Source organism: Mustela lutreola, chromosome X (genome assembly GCF_030435805.1).
Source record: "Mustela lutreola isolate mMusLut2 chromosome X, mMusLut2.pri, whole genome shotgun sequence".
Lineage (NCBI taxonomy): Eukaryota > Metazoa > Chordata > Mammalia > Carnivora > Mustelidae > Mustela > Mustela lutreola.
In genome coordinates, this window is record NC_081308.1 from 45,999,801 (window position 1) to 46,021,671 (window position 21,871).

The following is a 21,871-nucleotide window of genomic DNA, read 5'->3' on the forward strand; positions in this document are numbered from 1 at the left end:
AAGGAAAACACGGTGTATCAAAATTTGTGAGGTGAATCTAAAACAATGCACTGAGGGAAATTTCTATCATTAAATACTTATATTAGAAAAGAAGAATCGTCTCCGATCAATGATCTAAGCTGTCACCTTAAGAAATTACAAAAGCAAAATCAATTTAAACCCAAGGCAAGGAGAAAAAGAATTAATGGAGGTCTGAAAAGAAATCAACTTAGTAGAAATCATAGAATCGCTACAATACAAAGGAATCAATGAAACTAAGAACTGGTTCCTTCACAAGATCAGTAAATCTAATAGGTTTAGCCAGACTGGTAAAAATGAATGGGTGGCTCAGCAGGTTAAGTGTCTGCCTTCAGCTCAGGTCATGATCCCGGGGTCTGGATGGAGCCCTGGGTCGGGCTCCCAGCTCAGCAGGGAGTCTGCTTCTCCCTCTCCCCCTGCTTGTGGCTCACGCTCGCTCTCTCGGGCACTGGCTCGCGCTCTGGTCTCAAAGGAATAAAATCTTAAAAAGAAAAAAAGTCGTTAACCCAGATGGCCCTACATCTGTCAAAGAGAATGAATTCAATAAATCAAACACAAAATAAAAACCGTTCCCTCACAAAAAAATTAAGGCTTAAGTGGCTTCGTTGTTTACATTCTAGCTTCCAGGTAACTGAAGAAGAGTTTAGTTAAACTTCCTAAAGCATGTTACAGAGCCAGCCACATCCTGACACCAAAGCAGGACACCATCTCTTAAGAATACAAATTAAAGAGTGTGAAAAAAAAAAAAAAAAAGGGAAATATCAGTATAAAGTAGAGTCCCGAGCCTAGAAGGGAGAGCCATACTGCTCAACATCAATTACAGGAAGGGCTGTCCATTATAGAGCCAACAGAAGAATAATCAACATGAAAGAACCTCAGTTATTGGCCCCAACAGGCCAAGATGTACATGGCGTCACCTATGAGATAGGGACTACTCCTGCAACTCAGCCAGCCAGCAACTGTCATCACTCTGAACTCTTGCTGTTTCTCCAATGGACTTTTGTTCCAAACAACCCCTCCCAACTTCCTCCTTCTCCACAAAATAACGTTCCTCTCCTTTGTTTGTTGGACTTGCCTAGGATTTTGCCTTAGGTTGCTTGCTCCAATTTTCTAATTCTCTGCTATTCCTGAATAAACCCATTTTTGCTGGTAACATAACTGGCTGTTTTACTTTTCAGGCTAACAAGAGCAATGTAACTCATGAACACAGATGCAGCAATCCAAAATAAAATATTAGCTGTTTGAAACCAGCAATACGTACAAAAGATAAAATACCATGGTGAAATGGCATTTGCTCTACAGCTTCAAGATGGGTTGAGTGCTTGATAATCAATCCCTCTAACTGACCATAAAAACAGACTAAAAATACACGAGCATCTCAACAGATGCACTAAAAGCACTTGATTAAAACGTACTTGATAAAAACGCCTAGCAAATCAGCTAGCTATAGAGAGGGATTTCTACCTTAGTCTCTTAGGGCGGATGTAACAAAACTACCACAGACTGGATGACTTACAAAAAGCAAGAGAAATGTATTTCTTAGACTTACGGACGCCGGGAAGCCCAAGATCAAGGTGCCAGCCAGATTCAGGATCAGGTGAGGCCCTGCTTCCTGCCACACAGACTGCTGACTTCTTGTCCTCACATGGCAGGAGGGCTGAGGGAGCGCTCAGGGGTCCCTTTTATAAGGGTGCACATACCACACATGTGGGCTCCACACTCATGACCTGATCGCCTCCCAAAGGCCCCACCTCCAATTACCATCATACTGGAGCAAGGCTTCACCATAAATGTTGGGGAGATGGCAATATTCATTCAGTCTATGGCAACATCCTTAAACGGATAATTGGCAGCTACAGAAAGAGCTAAAGCTAATATAACCACGAATCCTGAAGGTGTGAATGCTTCCCTTCTGAGACAGGGAACACGGCAAGTGTGTGTACTTTTGCCACTTCTAGTCAATAGTTTACTGCCTGTTCCAGCCGATAAAAAAGTCCAGAGGAAAGAAAGATGTAACAGTCATTAGTCACAGGCAAACCTGAATCCCTAAAAAGAATCCACAGAAAAGTTACCTGAAATAAGAGGCCAGTTCAGCAAAGTAACAAAATACAACATCAGTACAGTGTCAGTACCATAGAGTCCATTGTTTCTATATACCAGCCATAAACAATCAAAAACAGACATTGTAAAAAGCCACACTACAAAGTAGCACACTAAAAAACAGGAAGGAGAAGCATGCCACCATGTGCCACCATCATCCCCACTTCCCAACTACAGAGTTGTGGCTCAGAGGTTTGGAAGCAGATAGTTCCTCCCAGAGGAATGAATTTTTCATTTTCAAATCAGTGTTTTGAAGGTTAGGCCCAGGGGCACTCTCAAAACAGTGGAGCCCGTGGAAAAGGCAACCCATAGCATATTGGTGGAATTCTTGAACGTAGAGGATCAACTGTAGGCTGGCTGGATTACCTGAGACAATCAGGGAGAAGAGACAGCTGGAAGGAGCCTGCTTGGGGTCAGAAAAAAAGATCTTTAACACTAACGTGGACAGCTAGCCCTTCAAAGGAGCAGGGATTTCACAGGTTTCTATTACGAAGCAACATAGCCAGGTACTGCTGAAAACAGCAGAAGCGGCCCCCACTTAGTAGACCTGAACAGCTGGGTTTGGTCCGAGGAAGAGACAATCCAAGAGAGCCCTGCCCGAACCAGTCTCCGCAGGGTGACCGTGGGCATCCCCGAGTCGTCTCTCCCTGAGGAGTAAAATCTGAAGCATAACACAGCTAGGATGGGGGCGAGGCTAGGGGGAGAGTAAGGAGTGAAAACAGACTCTAAATGAAACAGCCAGACACTAAACACCTAAACAAGCAAATAGCAGTAACAAACCCGGGAAGGGGTGGGATGGTCCAGAACCCAGAACTGCTACAGTATTTTAGACAGTGTAGCACCTGGACTAGTTTAGATTGTCAGGTTTCCAGACAAGGATAAAAAACCTGGGATACATGCAAAGAAACAGGAAAGTATGAAGAAGTGAGCCACAGAAACTGCCTATGGTTGTGACCAGATGACAGATTTGACAAGGTATTCCAAGTTGCTGTTATACACAGGTCCGAAGAACAAAAGGAGACCACAATCAAAGTAGTGGAAGGTATGATGAAAATGTCACATCAAACAGAGAATAACAATAAAGAGAGAACAATTACCAAAAAGAACCGAATCGAAGTTCTGGAGTTGACAAGCGCAATAACTGAAGTAAAAAAATTCACTCAAGGAGATCGATGGTAGTTGAACTGCCAAAGATTCAGCCATCTTGAAGAAAGACAGATAGAGGCTGCAGAATCTGAAGAAAGAGAGGAAAACAAGTGCGGAAAATAAACGGAGCTGCAGAGAAATATGGGACACTCTTTTTTTTTTTTTTTTTTAAAGATTTTATTTATTTATCAGAGAGAGAGAGGGGGAGAGAGCGAGCACAGGCAGACAGAATGGCAGGCAGAGACAGAGGGAGAAGCAGGCTCCCTGCTGAGCAAGGAGCCCGATGTGGGACTCGATCCCAGGACGCTGGGATCATGACCTGAGCCGAAGGCAGCTGCTTAACCAACTGAGCCACCCAGGCGTCCCAATATGGGACACTCTTAAGAACACCCACCGAGATGCGGGAGAGTGCCAGAACACGGAGCAGGATAAATGAGAAGCGATTTGAGACACATCACAGTAAAAGATGCTGAAAGCCTCAGGCAAGGAGAAATTCTTGAAAACAAGAGAAAAGGACCCTTCACGTATGGGGGAAAGCCAATCAGATAAAGAGCAGATTTCTCAGCAGAAAAAACGGAGGACAGAAGGAGGGGGACAATCATTCAAAATGCTCAGCAACCAACAATCTCATATCCAGTAAACTCTTTTTAAAAATGAAAGCAACATTACCAAATCTGCTTGTTAGTTCTAACCATTGTTTTGGTCTGGTGTGGTCTTTGTCAGAGTCTTCAGGGTTTTCTATGGATAAGAGCATGCCGTGCAAACCTGGGGTGCATGATGGCTAAGTACAATAAAGCAGACACAGAAAGACAAACACTGCATTGTCTCACTTGTATATGCAATCTAAAACAGACTCTTAGAAGCAGAGCACAGAACAATGGTTGCCAGGGATCGGGGCAGGGGTGAACCGTGAGGTGACAGTCAAAGGTCCAAACTTGTAATTATGCAAGATAAATACATTCTGGCGTTCTACTGCACACACCATGCCATTTGCTGATGATAACCGTGTTGTATACTTAAAATCACTACCAGATGATCTTATGTTAAGTGTTCTTACCACTAATGATAAGAATATAATCACCACACCCACAAGACAAAGGGGGCAGGAGGAAACCCTGGAAGGTGATGGTTCCATCTATGTCCTAGATGGCACTGATGGCGTATAAGTTGTACACATGAAATACATACAGCTCTACCTATCAGTCATACCTCCATAAAGTGCACCTCTTTGTACCACTAATCACAGGTGTAACTTTTATGTTTCTTTGTATGATGCTTAGATTAACTACTCTCTGATGATTTGGCATAAACTGCACAAAAGCACGGAAGTGTCTTTACTAACTACATCTCCCAGGCACCCAACACAGTGTCCAGATAGTGGCTGGGAACTCGGTGAATCACAGTTAAATGAACAGTCTCTCAGTCCTTATGCCTGTTACGCACTTGTGCACAAACACACACGGTCACCATTACGCTCCTGCAGATCAGTGAGCAGTGCCTGGGCAGACACCCCGAGCTGGATTAGGATGTGGAGAAGCACCAGCAGTTTTGCTAGATGGTGGCTCTGAGCTTCTGTAAGGTGAAGCAGCATGACTCTCAGCAGGGCTAAAGAGCTTTGAGTCTATGGTAAAGGCAGAGGCCTCTGCGCCTTCACACACTCAGTGTCCCCTTGTTACCGCTGATGGTGGGTCCTCAGAATACTCATCACCACTTGCAGTGATTCCTTCCCAGACCTCGGGCCAGGATGCCCTCTCCCCACAGTAACGGAGCACACGATTTTCTTAGCAGAAAAGCAAGGCCAGAAAACAGGATGGCTGCGGTTTGTCCCCTCTTGAGTTGTTCTCTCACCTTTTATTCACTTCCATGTTTCTTCTTCGAGCCTCCCAACCCAACCTGCTAATTCCCAACCAATGACTACAACACCTGTGCCTGCGGCTCACTTGCGACGTAGGGATCTGTTGGAGGAGAGCTGGATCTAACTGCTGCGCTGTGTATTTTCTGTTTTCTCTTCTGAATCCGTCGGCTTCCAGACATCAAGGAAAGTACTCCAACTGGCCCACAAAAGGAGAATGCTTCAGGTGAGGCTGCTGCTCTCACCCACAGCCCAGCGCAGAGAAGTACTGCCTCCTAAGAACCACACGTCGCCCGGCTGCACCACAGGGGCCAACAGAGAATAAAAGTCTAAGAAATCTTCGTGCAGATACTCATCTCAATGGCGCAACTGTCTCCTCCTCGGGATATGCAAGCTGCTATCTGGTTTGATTTGGTTTTGGCTGGTATCCTCTGGGGTGATTTCACAGCAACTGCAGACTTAGCTAACCTTCCGCCCAAAGCTCTCTGCTTCCCCCACGGCTCCTCTCTATTGAACCATAGATCTCCTCTCTCCACTAAATGCCCTGACTGGTGTTTCTCCTGGCAAGGATATCAAAGCTGGAGTCTTCATCAAAATGACTTAAAACGTGTAACAGAGGGCGCCTGGGTGGCTCAGAGGGTTAAGCCTCTGCCTTCGGTTCAGGTCATGATCTCAGGGTCCTGGGATCGAGTCACACATCGGGCTCTCTGCTCAGCAGGGAGCCTGCTTCCTCCTCTCTCTCTCTCTCTGCCTGCCTCTCTACCTGCTTGTGATCTCTGTCTGTCAAATAAATAAATAAAATCTTAAAAAAAACCCGTGTAACAGAAACACTGGTTGTGCAATAACAGAGAAGATACAGCACATCCAACAGCGAACAAAACGTTATCTGCCAATTAAATAAGAGTTTCACACTTAGGGAAAATGACTTCATGTGGTGTACTATCATCCAGGCTTCATTCTATACATTTTTTAAAATGATGATTTAAAATGAGATTGGAGCGGGGAGGTCATCTACACTCTTTTCTCTGTTGTTTTACTTCCCAACATTATACCATAAACTACTGTCCATCATCATAATGATGGTGACGTCCACACATACAGGCCTTGATATGAACCAGGTACCCACTTACTGATGTGCCTAGAGTGACTTGCCACCCCCCAGTGTTTCACGCACTGAGGAGACATCAGGATCAATCCATACCCAGATGCAGTGTAATCAGATTAAGCTGCTGCACACGTTCACCTGCCTTTTGAGCCAGAGGACACTGGACACTGAGGTGCACTGCAGTTTAGGGGCAAATCCCAAGTCTCTTTATGCTTCTCTCTGACCTGGGTACAACCCTGACTCTGTCCTTGCTGGCTAGGTGGCTTCAGGGAAGTTATTTCCCCTCCTCTTAACCTCTACGTGTCTCGGTTTTCTGGTTTGTAAAAAGGGGATGTTAACATTAAAAATATTTACCTCCCAGTGTTGAAGAGACTTTTAAATGACTTTTAAAATTCTATCTGTAGAGAAAGAGCTAAAAACAATGCCAAGCCTATAGGAAGCCTCCTGACGTGTGAGCCTCTACTCCTATGTCTCTTTACATCTTTCTGCTTGTGCCCCTCATCCTTCCCCTTCTCTTTGCCGTGACGTCTCTCCTTCTGCCCCCGCCCCCTCCCCCGCACACCTTCACCTCACCCTCCGCCTTTCCCTCCCCACTGCCCCTTTCCTCAGACTCTCCAAAAACACTGTTTACCATCTCCTCAGGACAGAGCTCTGAAAATATTAATACATCAGCCTTTGTTAAAGGAATAATGAGTATTAGTGGAAGAGAAAAATCCATACAATAAAACTGGACAGGTGAAAACTCCATGAGAAATAAAGTCTTGCCGATGACAATTTGACTAGTAACGGTTTCCTATCTTTCCCAGGTTCACTTGTGACCATCTGATGCAGAAGTGGATTCAATAGAACTAACAGCAAGAAAAGAAGCCACATAATGAGGGTCCCTGGCCTTGAAATTTCACTCTTTGACATGATTATGCAAATTCAGAGACGTGTGCTCTGTCCTTATCCCGTGACCACTTACTTTTCCAACCATCCTGTAAGACGTATGAACAGGTCATTTGTCCTAACTTCCTAGAGAAGTTTCCATTCACGCTTCATAATAACCCATAAGGTTGGCCGAACACTCACTATGGTAAGGAAAAACACGCCCTCCCCTGGGCACCCACCCCACCCCCACCCCCGACTTGACTCTGGAGTCTCTGAGTTGCTGACGTGAGAGTGCCAAGTCCCTCCAGTGAGTCAGAGGTAGTCTTGACACCACGCGTCTGGAAAACGCTTCAGGGAAATGTGAGAATGACAACAGGAACAGCAGCTAGAACTCACTGACAGCTCTCCACATGCCAGGCACTGTCCTGACAACTTTCCTTGTCTTAACACAGTCAGTGCTCTAAACTGCCCCAAGAAGCAGCTCCGCTTAGCATCAACTAGTATTTCCATGTTGCTACATGAAACGAGGCTCTCAGATGTTAAGCAGCTTGCTCAGTGTCACCCAGCTGTGAGGGCTGGAGGCACGGGTCTGAAGGCATTGTGGAAAACTCACCCTGCTGTGTGTTTGTTCAGTCAGTGGTAAGCTCCAATGGCCATTGCAAAGTATGTAGAATAACGGCTAACACAGACCACTAACTGGTTGCAGGGCATGGAAGCACACAGTAAACAGAAATGTGAGTGCAACCGCAATCACGCAGACAGAAGCTCGAATGGATTGGATTCTGGAGACTTTCTGGAAACAGTTCTCTCAGAGCCTCCTTAGAGAAGGCACCAAAAACCGGTGTCACTTCTGCGCCCTCACAAAGGAGAGAGAAGCCTGGCGGCAAGAAAAATAGCACCATTCCCCTGCTCCAGTAGTTCCCAGACAAGCTGTCCACATGAGTCAGAACCCAGGAACTCTTAAAAAAATGCACATGCTGTGATCCGCACCCAGTGAATCTCACTTAGTGTGGCCACAACGGTGCCCTAGAATCTGCGATGTTTTTTCTAACTCTGCCTAGGAAACACTCAAGAACTGAATGAAGCCCCTTTGGGAGCAAGCCTGTCTCCAACGTACTGACTTTCTGGACAGATACACACATGAGAAGACCAGCCTGAAAGCAGGCAAGATGACAGGGCATAAAGAACACACGGAGTGAGAGTCAAAACAGGGGTAGGGCAGTGGATTTTCTGAGAAGACACCATGACCCCACTGGCCTTTCTCCCTGAAGGGTTCTGTCTATCTCAAAACCATTCTCTTCCAGGCCAGTGGGTGGCGGGGGTGACAGGAGATGACATTTGGCTCCCACGACAGCATGAGCTTTTCTCGGGGACCACGTAATCCATAGGATGTGAGGTTATGCGTCTATTATCCCCACCTCCTCTCAGCCTTCGGTTCATTCTTGCACCCACACTCCATTCCACGTCAGCCTGGAGCAACCAGAACTTGGGGCCAATGTCTTCCCTTCACCTGCCAGAAACCTGCCCCTGACCTTAGAAGATCGTCTCCCTCTTCTCCTTGCAGCTGTCCTTCTGTGATCTCATCTGCTGTCCCAAACAGGACAGTAGTTTTCAAGCCCTAGCCCAGCCCCTCACCCTGTGTCCGCACCTGGAAAGGCTTCTCATCAATGAGGAGAACCCCAGGTCCAGAGCTAAGGGCCGTGACTACCACAAAACCATCCTGGACACTGACATCCCGTGACAGTGGTGACCTCTGAAACAAAGCTTTACCTCACACCCCCGCTGTCCCTGAAACGTTTTCTCATCACAGGAAGCACACAGAAGAGGAAGGTGCCCAGAATCCTTCCTGGAAGGTACTGTGCCCTACTCCACGCTGCCACGCTATTTCCTCTGACCAAATGCAGACAAGGACCAAAACCTTCCTATCTTTCGTCTGTGAATACCAGGCTTTGGGTGGGATGGGGGTACCTGCATAAGACCGTCTTCTTGTGGTTTCAAACCACATCATACTTAGTATTTAAACCAAAATACTGGCACATTTTGGAAAGTTCAGAGGGCCATTTTGATTGCTGAAATGATGAAAGGGTGGTACTGGCATTTAGGAAGGCAAAGTTGCAGGGATGCAAATCTGTTTTGCAGAGACTTCAATACACTGGATTTTCCATAAATGTAACTTCCCCGTAAACTGAGGGAAACTGGCACGAGGTTTTACCTGGAAAGGTACCAATAACCCTTGACCGTTTGGGAAAAACACATCAGCGAAAGCCTTTCCCTTCTTGGCTTGGAGTCTGCGACCACACTCCAGTATCACTCGAGAGCTGCAGCGGGACATGGAGGAAACAGGATGAGGGGAACCCAAGTGTACGGACCAGACGGATCTTCTGTAGGATATGCTGGGAAAGGACAGGAAGAATTCAGTGGGAGATGCTCATCCTGTGATCTGCCAGGAGTAGATGAACAAAACCAGCTTAACGGCTGCCACTTTGTTTCCATGTCTGTCTCCCTCACCAGAGTTTTACCTCCTTCTCGGAAGGCCGGAAACAACACCCCGCTCATCCTGGTGCCCTCGAGCCAGAGGACCTGACACTCAGCAGAAGGCCAGTCCACACCTGTGGAACTGAGGGACTGGGAATGGCTAGATCCCGCGTCGTAATGACGAGCCCGCGACAGAACCATGTCCAGACTGAAGCACGTCAGGCTGTGGAGGGTGGGATGCAAGTGCCACAGGTCTCCGTCTTAAGACCCCTGCAGCAGGGGTCACAGGAGCCTGCGGTCCTCACCTCCATTACATCCCTCAGGGGTCCCCGATTTGACCGGTTAAAACAATTCTCAACCAACCATAAAAGTCTAACACAGAAAAAGAGATAACTTACTGCCGAAGTGTCTGTATGAACCTGGTTCTTAGCCAGCCTGAGGCACAAATTCGGGCACAGCACACTCTGGTCGGGAAGCAGAGGCTGACCCGAAAGTCTTCCAGGCTGAGGCAGTGTCGGGCTAGTCAGAGAGCACACACAGGATGTGTCATCGCAGAGGGCACACGGGACACTCCTGAAACAGAGTTTACAGCTGTTAGGGAGCCCAGAGCTAGACACACACGAATCAGGCGATGCACCTCGCCAGGGCCCCGATGTGGCTTCCCACCATGGGACCTTCCCCTCCAAGACTCCCTGTCCATTTCCTATATTCATCTGAGCCCTTGGTTTCAGAGGGCTGCCTGGAGGCAGTCGGTTCCAAAAGTATGGTCTGTCCACAACACCAGTTCAGCCTCCTTCTGAGGGAGGAGGTCACGGGGAAGTGCTGTGCGTGCAAAGCCCGAGAACTGGGGGAATGCCTGCTGTCCCACACTCAGAGCTCTGGCAGGTGTGGTGGGGAGCTGTGGGGGGATCAGCAGCCAGTTTGCATCAGAGTGCTCACAGACACTTGGAAAGATGGCATTGCGAGTATTATCTTTCTTTCTTTCCTTTTTTAAAAAAAAAAAAAAAAAGATTTTATTAATTTGACAGACAGAGATCAGTAGGCAGAGAGGCAGGGAGAGAGAGAGGGGGAAGCAGGATCCCTGTTGAGCAGACAGCCCCATGCGGGGCTTGATCCCAGGCCCCTGGGATCCTGACCCCTGGGATCCTGACCTGAGGGAAAGGCAGAGGCTTTAACCCACTGAGCCACCGAGGTGCCCCACTGTGAGTTTTTCTTTAAAAAGGTTTCCAGGAACAGTTTGGGCAAACAGAGGTCATTAATGTCTTTGCTTCCTCCCTCTGCCTCTCCCCAGGTGCTAGGTTTGGGTTTCCTCCACTGCTACAAATCAGTGTACCTTTCTGAAATCAAACCTTTACGTTTCTTTACTTATCCCCTACTCTCCTCCAAACCCTTTGTATGGAGGGGCTGCTCTCAAAAGGGACAAGGGCATTTTCATAGAAAAACCTATTGCATAACCACAAAGACTTATGATCATTAGGAACCGTCAGGATGAGATCCTGAATTTTCAACATTTTCAGAATGGGTTTACATCACCTCCTGCCCCTTTTCTTTTGTCTCTCTCATTCACACAGTGACCAGGCTAGACTAGGTTGTTCCCTTCTGTGCTGGGCACAGCTGCATTGAATAGCGGCCCCGCCTCACATCTTGAATCAATTTTCTCAATACATCCAGACACTACAACGATCGGAGCCATTCTGAAATCCTCCCTTTCCCCCCTCTCATTGAAAGCTTATGCAAAGGGCTAGCAGTAAACTGACACTTACCGGGTGGCCACACAGGGGCCAGGGGCCTTTCTAGTTGGAATGCTGGGAGAGGCAGCCACAGCAGCAGGAAGCAAGGTGAAGAAAAGGCTGGAGTGCCTTCCCATGTCTCTGCCTCTAGTTTATGGAAAGCTTTTTCTGGCTCAGGGAACTAATTCGTTTCCTCCCGCTTGGGAGGAGAGAGCAAGTTAAACCTGCAACATTTTTGGCTGACCCAAAGCTCACCTTTGGGAAGGCTTGTATCCTTTCCCCTGGCCCTGAGAAAATAAAGCACTAAGTCACAAGGTGGCTACAGGAGTTCAGCCGCGGTTCCGTACCATGGGTACATCCACAGTCACCGGGGCACAAAAGGTTCATCATCTCTACCACATCACCTTTCCCTTACTCAAAGAAGTCTCACCATATTTTAGTTGAGTCAGGGTCTTCTCGCTAGTGAGTCCCACGGCTACCACCGCTCTTCCCGATGTCCCAAGACCACCCTTCCTTTTGCGGAATCCCCAGGAGGACCCAAAGGTCTCAGCACACACAGTCATTCATCCTCAGGGCTAAGATTTATTACAGCAGAGGGATACGAAGCAAAATTACCCAAGTAACATCTGGAGGAAACCAGTTCAAGCTTCCAAGTGTCCTTTCCCAGTAGAGTCATGCTGTTTGTGCTTCCAGCCACAAATCATGATGTCGCACACGAAATCTTGTCTACAGGGAAGCTCATGCATGACTAACACCGTGTCGGGAGGTCTGTTTTGGGGGTCGGTCGCGTAAGTACTCTCCGCATAAGCATGTACCAAGATTTCAGATTTCCAAAGGGAAAGCAGGTGTTCAGCATGAAACGTATTGCTTGGACAGTTTAGGAAGAGTAAAGCATCCTGCTTGGGTAGGGAATGGTGGGAAGCCTTCTGACATTCAAGTTCCCAGATGCAAGGTAGGGGCCAACATGCTGATCTCTGCAAGGATAGTGGTCTCAGGCCTGCTCTGTTAACTCTTCTCTGCATAACACCCAACAACAAAGCTTCAAGATACATAGCGAAGTCAGAGAGAACGGGAGGATAAATGAACCTACCAATGATAGCTGTAGAGTTCAACACTCACTCAGTAGTGTCAGAAGGAACAGAAGAAAATCAGCACTATGTAGATGAACCGAACAACACTGTGAACTACCTGGATGTAAGTGACAAGTACAGAACCTTTCCCATAGCAGCGGCAGAACACACATTTTTTTCAAGGGCATAGGGAGTTTCACCAAGGTACTCTGCATCCTGGGTCGTAAAAGAAATATTACAAATTATAAAACAGTTGAAATTATATAGAGAATGTAGTCTGAGCAGAAGAGAGAAACTTCCAATATGTAAGAAAGAGTAAAGAGGAAAATCTCCCAATACAAGGAAATTACACCATATGCTTCGAAATAATCCATGGTCCAAAGGGCAAGTCTCCAGGGAAATCAGGAAATATTCTGGATACTGACCCTTCATTAGATGAACTGAACGGAAAGGAAAATACAACATACCCAAATTTGCAGGATGCAACCACCCCAGAGCTTAGCAGTAAAGGTACAGCATCAAATGTTTGTATTAGAAAGAATCAAGGATCCAAATCAATAATGAAAGCTTCCCCCTTAAGAACTAGAGAAAGAAAATAAAAATAAACTCAAAGCAAGTAAATAAGGGAAACAGACATTACAGCAGATATCAGGAAAAGAACAGTGGGTGAAACCAAAAGCTGGTTCTTTGAAAAGGTCAATGAAATTCCTAAGTTTCTATCCACACCGAGGCAGAAAGAAAGGTAAGGAAAGATACAACTTAAGACTATGAGGAAAGAAATGGGTTACAGACTCCACAGAAACTGAAAGGATTCTAAGAAATAACTCTGTGCACCGACATCTGGTAACTTAGATCAAACAAATAATTGCTTGAAAGGCACAAACTATTGAAACTCAACCAACAAACAACGACAACAACAACAAAAACCCAACCCACCCAGATAATCTGAAAAACAAACATAAATTTAAAATTTTTATCTTTTAAAAGCTGTCAGGAAAGAGGGCGCCTGGGTGGCTCAGTGGTTAAGCCGCTGCCTTCGGCTCAGGTCATGATCTCAGGGTCCTGGGATCGAGTCCCGCATCGGGCTCTCTGCTCAGCAGGGAGCCTGCTTCCTCCTCTCTCTCTCTCTCTCTCTCTCTCTGCCTGCCTCTCTGCCTACTTGTGATTTCTCTCTGTCAAATAAATAAATAAAATCTTAAAAAAAAAAAAAAAACTGTCAGGAAAGAAATCTCCAGGCCCTGCCGGTTTCTCTGGAAAATCCCACCACACATTTAAGAAGAAATAACAGTAATTCTACACAACCCCTTCAAACAGAGGAGAGGGAACATTTCTTGAATCATTTGATCAGATCAGCATTACCCCGATGCCAAAATCAGACAAAGACAGTACTAGCAAAACAAATTCAATAATATACAAAAACTGTAATACAACATGATCCAGTTGGGTTTATCCTGGAAATGCAAAGGCAGTGCAGTATTCAAAAACTCAACGAATAGGGGCGCCTGGGTGGTTCGGTTGGTTGGTTTTGGCTCAGGTCAGGATCTCAGGGTACTGAGATGGATGGAGCCTTGCCTTGGCTCTATGCTCAGCAGGAGTCTGCTTGTCCCTATCCCTCTGCTCCTCCCCCCCACTCCCTCTCACTCTCACTCTTTATAAATAAGTAAATAAATCTTCTCAAAAGTCAAATAATAAATTCATTAGTGTATCAAAAAGAAAAGAAAGGAAAAGAAAAAGAACCACAGGATCCTATCAATTCATTCAGAGAAAGCATTTGACAAAACTCAATAGCCATTCATGATAAAAGCATTCAGCAAACAAGGAACAGAAGTGAGTTTTCTTAACCTGGATATAAAGTATCTTGGAAAAATACCTACACCATCCATTCTACTTAATGGAGAAAATCTACATACTTTCTCCCAAAGACCAGGAGTGAGGCTAGGGTAGCCACCCTCCCCTCTTGTTATTCAATATTTGCTGGAAGTCCTAGCCATTCCACAAAGGAAAGAAAAAAGAAAGATCAGAAAGGAGGAAATAAAACTATTTCAATTCACAGATGACATGATTTTGTACATAGATAATCCCATGAAATAAAACAACAACCTCCTAGAACTAACAAGTGCAGTCAACGTTGCTGCAGCATACAAGCTCAACACAAGAAGTCAAGCAAATTTCTACATGCTAGCAACGAAAAATTACCTAACAAAACAAAAAGCAGACATCCCTCGCACATACCATTTACAATAGCTTCCCTCCTCAAACCTAGCGAAACGTACACAAGATCCGTGTGCCCTAAACCACAAAAAGCTGAGGAAAGAAGCATAGGAAGACCTGAATAGGAAGGCCTGATAAAGTCAGTATAATTTAGATGTCTATAGGTCCCAAAGGGATCCCTCATTTATTTACTTTTTAAAAGATTATTTATTTATTTATTTGACAGAGAGAGAGAGAGAGAGAGAGAGAGATCACAAGTAGGCAGAGAGGCAGGCAGAGCGTGAGGGGGAAGCAGGCTCCCTGCCGAGCAGAGAGCCTGATGTAGGGCTTGATCCCAGAACCCTGAGACCATGACCTGAGTTGAAGGCAGAGGCTTAACCCGCTGAGCCACCCAGATGCCCCGGGATCCCTCATTTAAATACAATTCCAACTGAAACTCCCAGTAGGACTTTTAGGAAATATAGACTGATCATGCAGTTTAGGTGGAAAGGCAAAGGAGCTAGAACAGTCAAATAATTTTGAAGAAGAAAAAGAAAACTGGAGGAGTAACACCAATTTTATGATTTTCTATGAGGCAACAGCCAAGATGTGGAAACATCTGTGTCCACGGAGGGATCCATGGATCCTGAAAATGTGCTACAGATACACGACAGAATATTATTTGGATATACAAAAGAAGAAAATCCTGCCTTTTGCAACTACATGGATGGACCCTGAAGACTTTATACTGAGGTAAGTCAGACAGAGAAAGACAAACACTGCATGTTCTCACGTATGTGGACATTTAAAAAGCAAACTCATACAAATAGAAATGAGAATGGTGTGTGCCAGAGGCTGGGGGGAAACGGTGGTTCTGGGTACCAAATTCCAGCCATAAGATGAATAAGTTATGGGGATCTAATGTAATATAGATAGCATGGTGACCATCATTCACAATACTGTATTAGATATGGCAAGTTAAGAGCCTAGATCTTACATGTTACCACCACACAAAAATGGTCATTACGTGAAAGAACAAGAGTGTTAACTAACTTTTCATAGTAAATATTTTACAGCATATACATGTATCACATCATCACCCTGTATACCTTCAGTTTACTTATGTTATATATCAACAGTACCTCGATAAAGCTGAAAAAACAAAACTATCCCCAATATGTTCCAGTGGGAGCCCCTTCAAGAGATTTCCTGTGTCCTTCTGACATCAGCCAATCCTTCCTTGACCTGGCCCTTATTACTGGTACCACAAGTTGAGCCAGGCTCGTTTCTTTTTTCCCTCTGCCATCCCAACACACACGCATATCTATCTATCACACATCTGTATCTATCAATCTATGCGTATACGCACACGTACATACTGAAAAGCACGAGTTCACATGCTTAAGAACTCCACTCCCAACGCAACACCTCAGAAATTGTTTTCTTCAGTGAGAGTCATGTCTCCCAATATCCTTCCTCATTTACTGAGCTGACGAATCCCACTGGATATAAGCCATAACACCTGCACAATAGAGCCACCCCCACTCCCATGCTCTGCTGAACCACTCCCCGACCTTGACCACCGTACCCCACTCCAGTTGGAATCCTTGAGCCAGTAAGCCTTCTTCCCATCCAACTCCCAGGGACATCGTCCTCACCACCGTGGGCTCTGTCCCCCATAGAGCCTGCTCCTATGTATGGATGCCCTTCTCCCCGTGCCTGGGCTCTGACTCCTCAAGCGTCGGATGCCCCTACACACATACACTTGCCATGCTCTGTAGCCGCAAAGGGCTTTAGGGCTGAACTGCTCAGGTACAGAGGAGAAGAGAAGAGAAGGGAAAGAAAGGGGAGGGGAAGAGGTGAATACATCTCAATACAATCAGTTAATTAAGGTGAACTGGGCCAAATCTGGGCAGTATCACGAAGCCAGTGCTTTTTGCTTCTTTTCTTCCTCACTGCTCTCCACCTTTCTCTTTCTGCCTCTCTTCTCTACCCCTGTGCTTTCTCAGTCCTGTCCTCCATCAAGTGTAGAAAGGTAATGAGGGTAGTGATTCCCGTATGATCATTTCTGTGAGCTGGCTGACTGACATCCAGTGTGAATGGCGTCTACCCTGCGGCTTCGACACTCAAGCCCTCTCTCTGTCTCTCGTGACCGAGCACAAGGTTTCCCCCTCCTTTAGCAATTTCGGGTGTAAGCAGGAGAGCAGATTCTGTGTACTTCTTGGAGCCTTGCGTCCTTTGTCTGTGAAAAGGGGATGAAGACCACCTCTCTCTCACAGGTTGTGGGAGAAACAGAGACAACACCACCAGACACCTTTCGATGAACTCTGTGTGTCAAACCCCGTGATGAAGACTTTGAGCATCATCACAGGAATCCCTGATATCCAGGAACACACCCAGTGGACGTCCCCTCGGCACTACTGCACCTGCTGTACCTTCTTCCTGCGATGTTCTAACAAGGCAGGTGGTTCCATGGCCTGCTCCTTCGTTTCCTCAGTCCTCTGCTCAGTCATTACGCTGTGAGGGAGTCCTTCCCTCATCACCCTGAATAAACAACAACATGCTCCCCACAAACTCTTTCCTCTAACTGGCCTTATCTTTCTATGTAGCACTTGCCCCTCTCTGATAGTCAATATATATTTACTGGCTAACTATGAAAGGCGGGACTTCGTCAGTTTTGTTCTGTATTCTATGTGCTCCCAGAAAAGTACCCAGGCTCACAGCAGGTGATCAGAAAATTCTTGGGGAAGGATGGCTGGGAGTCAGGACATCTACACTTCTAAGTTGCACAGGTACCCTCCAGGGCAGGCACTGGCCCCACTTTTTTTTTTTGACTGTGGTCCGTATTTAGGCTTCAGGAGACAGGTGACTTGCCCAACGACACAAACAGGACTTGGGGCTCTGGACTTTGGCATCACCTCTGCCAGGTTCCAAGACCCTCAGTTCCTGGACAGAGACCTCAAAATTACAAAGGTAAAAGATTTCACTTCTAAGACAAAGACCCCCAAACAGCTCAGATAGAAACAACAAAAACAGATCACTGAACACGACCTAAAAAGCCTTCCAAAAATCTCTGCACAAAGAGCTCACAACTGGAGTCACAGATTCCCCAAAGCAACAGAGATCACACACACTGAGACAACTCCCACACCTCAACAGGCCAACGTCTGCACTCTAGGACACAAATTAAATCTGCTCAGATATGTCACATCTTAGAGAGACTCCCAAACCATGCAGACACCTCCCAGGCTAATACAAAGACCTCCACAAAAAGAGAAAGACAGAAGTTCAAATAACTCGGAAACATCACAGAACCTTCCGATAAAGCCCCCATACAAATCAGAGAGCCTACACCTTGGACACAGACTCCCAACAGCTCAGATCCTTAAGACAGTGCCCCCCCCCACCCCAGGTAGCTCACGGACATCACAACTTAAAACCCAGAATCACAAACAGCTTAGAGACCTCACACACTAGGGTGCAGATGCCAACATAGAGACCTCAAACCCAAGGACACCAAAGCACAAAGCGCTCAGAAAGCGCACCCCCCGATATACAGGCACACACAGCCTACGACACTTCATCCCATGACGAACACAATCCACTCCGATATCCAAAAGGCTCAGAAAGATCAAATGTACCCAAACTGCATCTGTACTGACCTACCTAGAGCGATGCACATCCCCTAACTGCCTGACACACTTCACTTCCTAGGTAGGGACGCCAACCAAGCGCACAGACCTCGCCCTGACCATTGATTGATTGCATCTGTACGACTGAGGCGCCGTGCCAGACGGGCCCCATTAGGCTTGTGACCGAGTTTAGGTCTGAACAAGACTGAAAGAGCTCACGTGAAGACGGTACAGTCACCGCGCGCGTCCAGCGCCAGACACTGGCTACCAGCCAGCTGTTGCGCCGAACTTCGCCACCGACTAAGGCAGCATCTTCATTCCCTCGCAGCAGCCGGTCCCCGAAGAGTTGAACTCGGAGAAAAATTCTACACTCCGAAAGGCATGCGCACGCGCTCGCACGCACGCACGCACGCACGATCGCACACCCAAACACCACACACACCCCTCCCCATGTGCTCCAGCTCAGCTGTCGTACTGCCTGTCCCAGCCCAATGACCAATGGGAACTGGGTACTCGAAGACAGAGGCGGGGACTAGGGGGTTCATCCGGAGGCACTGCGCGCCCGGGAAGGGTTTACTCAGATGAACTCTCCGGAGCCAATCACCACCTAGGGAGTCGCAGTCCCCGCCCCTACAATGGAGAGCCAATCTCTCGCCCCGTTGTTGCCCAGCTGGACGTGACCATGTAGAGACGGCGAAGTGAAATGACGGCTGCCGGCTCAGTCCGGCTGTCCACTCTGGCTCAAATGCGCCGGGAGAACGGAGTGGAGCGGGTGGGGAAAGGCTCGGAGGCGTATTAGCGCCTCCGCTGGGGGCCGTGGCTGATGCAGACCTTTGGTGTAGTGTCCTACACCGTGGGTTATTGCAAAATCGGACCCCGCGTCTCTAGTGGTACCTTCCTGCTCAGATGGTCCTACCTCTGTGCCCCTGGGAGGTACGTCCGGAGAGTCTTCCTGGTCCACCTGGAGCGCCCCTTAGTGGTGCGAACCTGGAATGGCTGGTCGATGCGGAGGCCCATGGGCTCTTCCAGGCTGGCCCCAAAGGGAGGGAGGGCAAAGCCAGGATGCAAGCCCCACAGCTCACTGCAGTCTTGGACTCGGGGGGAAAAGTCTTGCTAAGCTGAAGTTTACGTCCCCGCAGTGGCCACCATTGTACCAGGGAGCGTTACAAGCGTTTTCAATGTCCTGGGCGTTACGCTGGCTTGTGTCTCCCTGAGCAATGCAGAATGGGTCTAGTGGGGGTGTTAGAGGCCTGGTGTGGGGCAGGCCACTGTGGTTGGCTGTCAGGATAGATCAGAGAGATAGCAGGATCTTTGGTTTTGTTAGGGAAGGAGCCATCTTCCAGGAGCCCCGAGGACACCGAGAAAGTGAGATAAAGACCGCCGACTCCGTCACCATCCTGTCACCCCTGAACATGTTCCCTAGGAGAATCCATTACCCTTTGTGGCTTTAGTTCTCATCGCCCGCCACGCATTTATTTATTCATCTTCTCATTCATTCATTCCCTCCAAATTAGGTGTCAGACCATATAATGGATGTTAGGAATCCAATTGTATGGATACGGGGGGCGGGGAAGAAAACCTTGCTTTCATGGAGCTTACATCCTACTGGGATCATACAGCACAAAAATGTTAGGAAGTTGTCTAGGTTTTGGCAATTGCGATGGAAATTAAATCAGCAAAATGAAATAGAGGGGTGAATTTCTAGAAGCATGTCAAGGAAATTCTTTCAAAGCATGTGATCCTTGAGCAGACCCCTAAAGGAGATGAATATCTGCAAGAAAAGTATCCCAGACAGAGGTGGGAGCCAGTGGAAAAGGGCAGGAGTGGAAATTGGCCCAGGGTATATGAGGCACTGTGAGGTCTGTGGCTGCCTCAGTGTGGCTGAGGGAGAGAGGTAGGAGATGAGGTGGGAGGGGCCAGATCTTATCGTGCCTTCAGAGCCAAGGGGAGGACTTTGATTTACTCTCTGAGCCCTGGAGGTTTGGTTTTGGGGGTTTTTGTTGGTTGGTTTAGGTTGGGTTTGTTGTTGTTGTTGTTGTTGTTGTTGTTGTTGTTATTGTTGTTGTGTTTTGTTTGTAGTAGAAAAGCCCCTAGGGTTCTTTCAGAGGCCAGAAGCCCAGGGCACCCAGTTTCATGGGAAACAGCTCCTTGCTTGCCCCCAAAGGAGAACCTTCTCTCTACCCTCCCTGCAGCTGAACATGCCTTCCTTGGACAGTTCCATAGACTCACGAGCAAACACCCCTCCCCAGCCCCCCGCACGGTTCCCCATGAACAGCCATATGAAAGGATGATAGCCTCAGGAGAGGCCAAGCAAGGGCCTCTGGCATGACTGAGGTCCCACACAGGTGGGTGGGCAACAGAGACAAAGTTACAGACACAGAGAAGCCAGAGAAAGAAGAGCATTAGAGACATCAGGACAGAGACTCTGGCCGCACACCCTCCCCACTGAATTAGTACCCACCTAGGGGCCCCCAGCTCTGCTACTGGAGGATGTGTCTGTCTCTCCAGAGCAAAAGATGCCCCTGACGTAATAATACAGCTGTCTGTGATCTGGGCCTCAGTCACACTGCCTTGACCCACATTGGGATGCTCTGCTCCTCAGGACAAGGACACACTTCAGTTACGGGGAGGCTTATGCTGTACACATGGTTCCTCATACTCCCTCATGCCCTTGATGACCCTCCTGCTGATCTCAGTGCCCAAAAATGCTGCAAGGAGGGAAGCGAAGGCAGGAATTTCTAGGTTTGCTTGAGGCTTTGTGCAACGTGATGCACCGAGGTACTTCCCTCACCTCTGTACCTTCCATCCCCACCTCCACATTTCATACATCAAGCACTGAGCCGGGGAACAGGGTGTGTGCATGAGAGATGGGGAGACAGACATCCTGAAAGTGAGTCGGTTACATGGTCTTTGTGGCCTTGGGCAACCCTCGCCCTGCCCCCATCCTGGTCACCCCCTACCAGGCGTTGCTGTGCAGAGCTGTGCCTGCCTCCTTCAAAGAGCTTAAGTCACATCCAGTTTCTCCCTCCTCAGGAGCGGAGATTGCCCTTCCTCCCTCGTCTTCAGCCCCCTCATGTGCAAATGATGACCTTCTCCTTAGGTGTTGGGCAAATTAACTGAGATGGTACATGTACATCGGTTTGTGACAGGGGTTGGCCCCTGGCAGGGACGGGGATAATGTTAGCTGATATGTGTCTTATCTGTATTGTTACCGTGGGTTCCCAGGAGCTGCATGTGACTGAGGAAAGGCCCTCCCTGAGGATGGGGAGCCGAAGCTTTCATCCCTGTGGTAACAGGCCAGGCAGGGGGACAGCACAGCAAATGTGAAGTCCCAAGTCTAACGCTAAGCCCTCTGTGACTGAGGTCCATCCTGCCTTCCTCTCTGCCACATTCTCAGATGCAGATACATGAAGAGCTCAGAGACCCAACTCTCTGGACAAAGACCACCCCCCTTCCCCACCCCAAATAGTTAGGAGACCTCGTACCCTGGGATAGAGACGCACAAGTCGTTCGGAGAGCTCTCATCCTAGACATGAACCAAAAAACAGCTTGAAGCTGGTCACACCTGACAACATAGTGCCAACTCGCTGAGAGGTTTCCTAGTCCTAGGAACAGCTGCCCTTCTGCTCAGAGGCCTCCCGCACCCACTCCCAGAGCCTACAGGCTGCACCCGGTGACACAGA

The 21,871-nt window shown here is 47.6% G+C and overlaps 1 protein-coding gene across 11 annotated transcripts in view; it reads right to left on the reverse strand.

Annotated features, from left to right (window-relative positions):
- The window catches only part of LOC131820777 (protein FAM156A/FAM156B-like), a 41,432-nt gene extending 22,773 nt beyond the window's left edge, over positions 1–18,659 (reverse strand). The window contains exons 1-4 of one of the 11 annotated variants that reach the window (XM_059156499.1): positions 18,408–18,639; positions 12,387–12,582; positions 11,912–12,270; positions 9,965–10,139 (exon numbers count right to left, since the gene is read on the reverse strand). In XM_059156499.1, the coding sequence (XP_059012482.1) occupies positions 9,965–10,139; positions 11,912–11,922 (186 nt within the window). In that variant the 5' untranslated portion in view covers positions 11,923–12,270; positions 12,387–12,582; positions 18,408–18,639. Of the gene's footprint in view, positions 1–9,303; positions 9,485–9,964; positions 10,140–11,329; positions 11,584–11,726; positions 11,878–11,911; positions 12,271–12,386; positions 12,583–18,407 lie in introns of those variants that run through there. The other 10 variants (XM_059156501.1, XR_009349778.1, XM_059156497.1 and 7 more) reach the window with 10 other exon arrangements.
- Between the last annotated feature and the right edge of the window lie 3,212 nt (positions 18,660–21,871).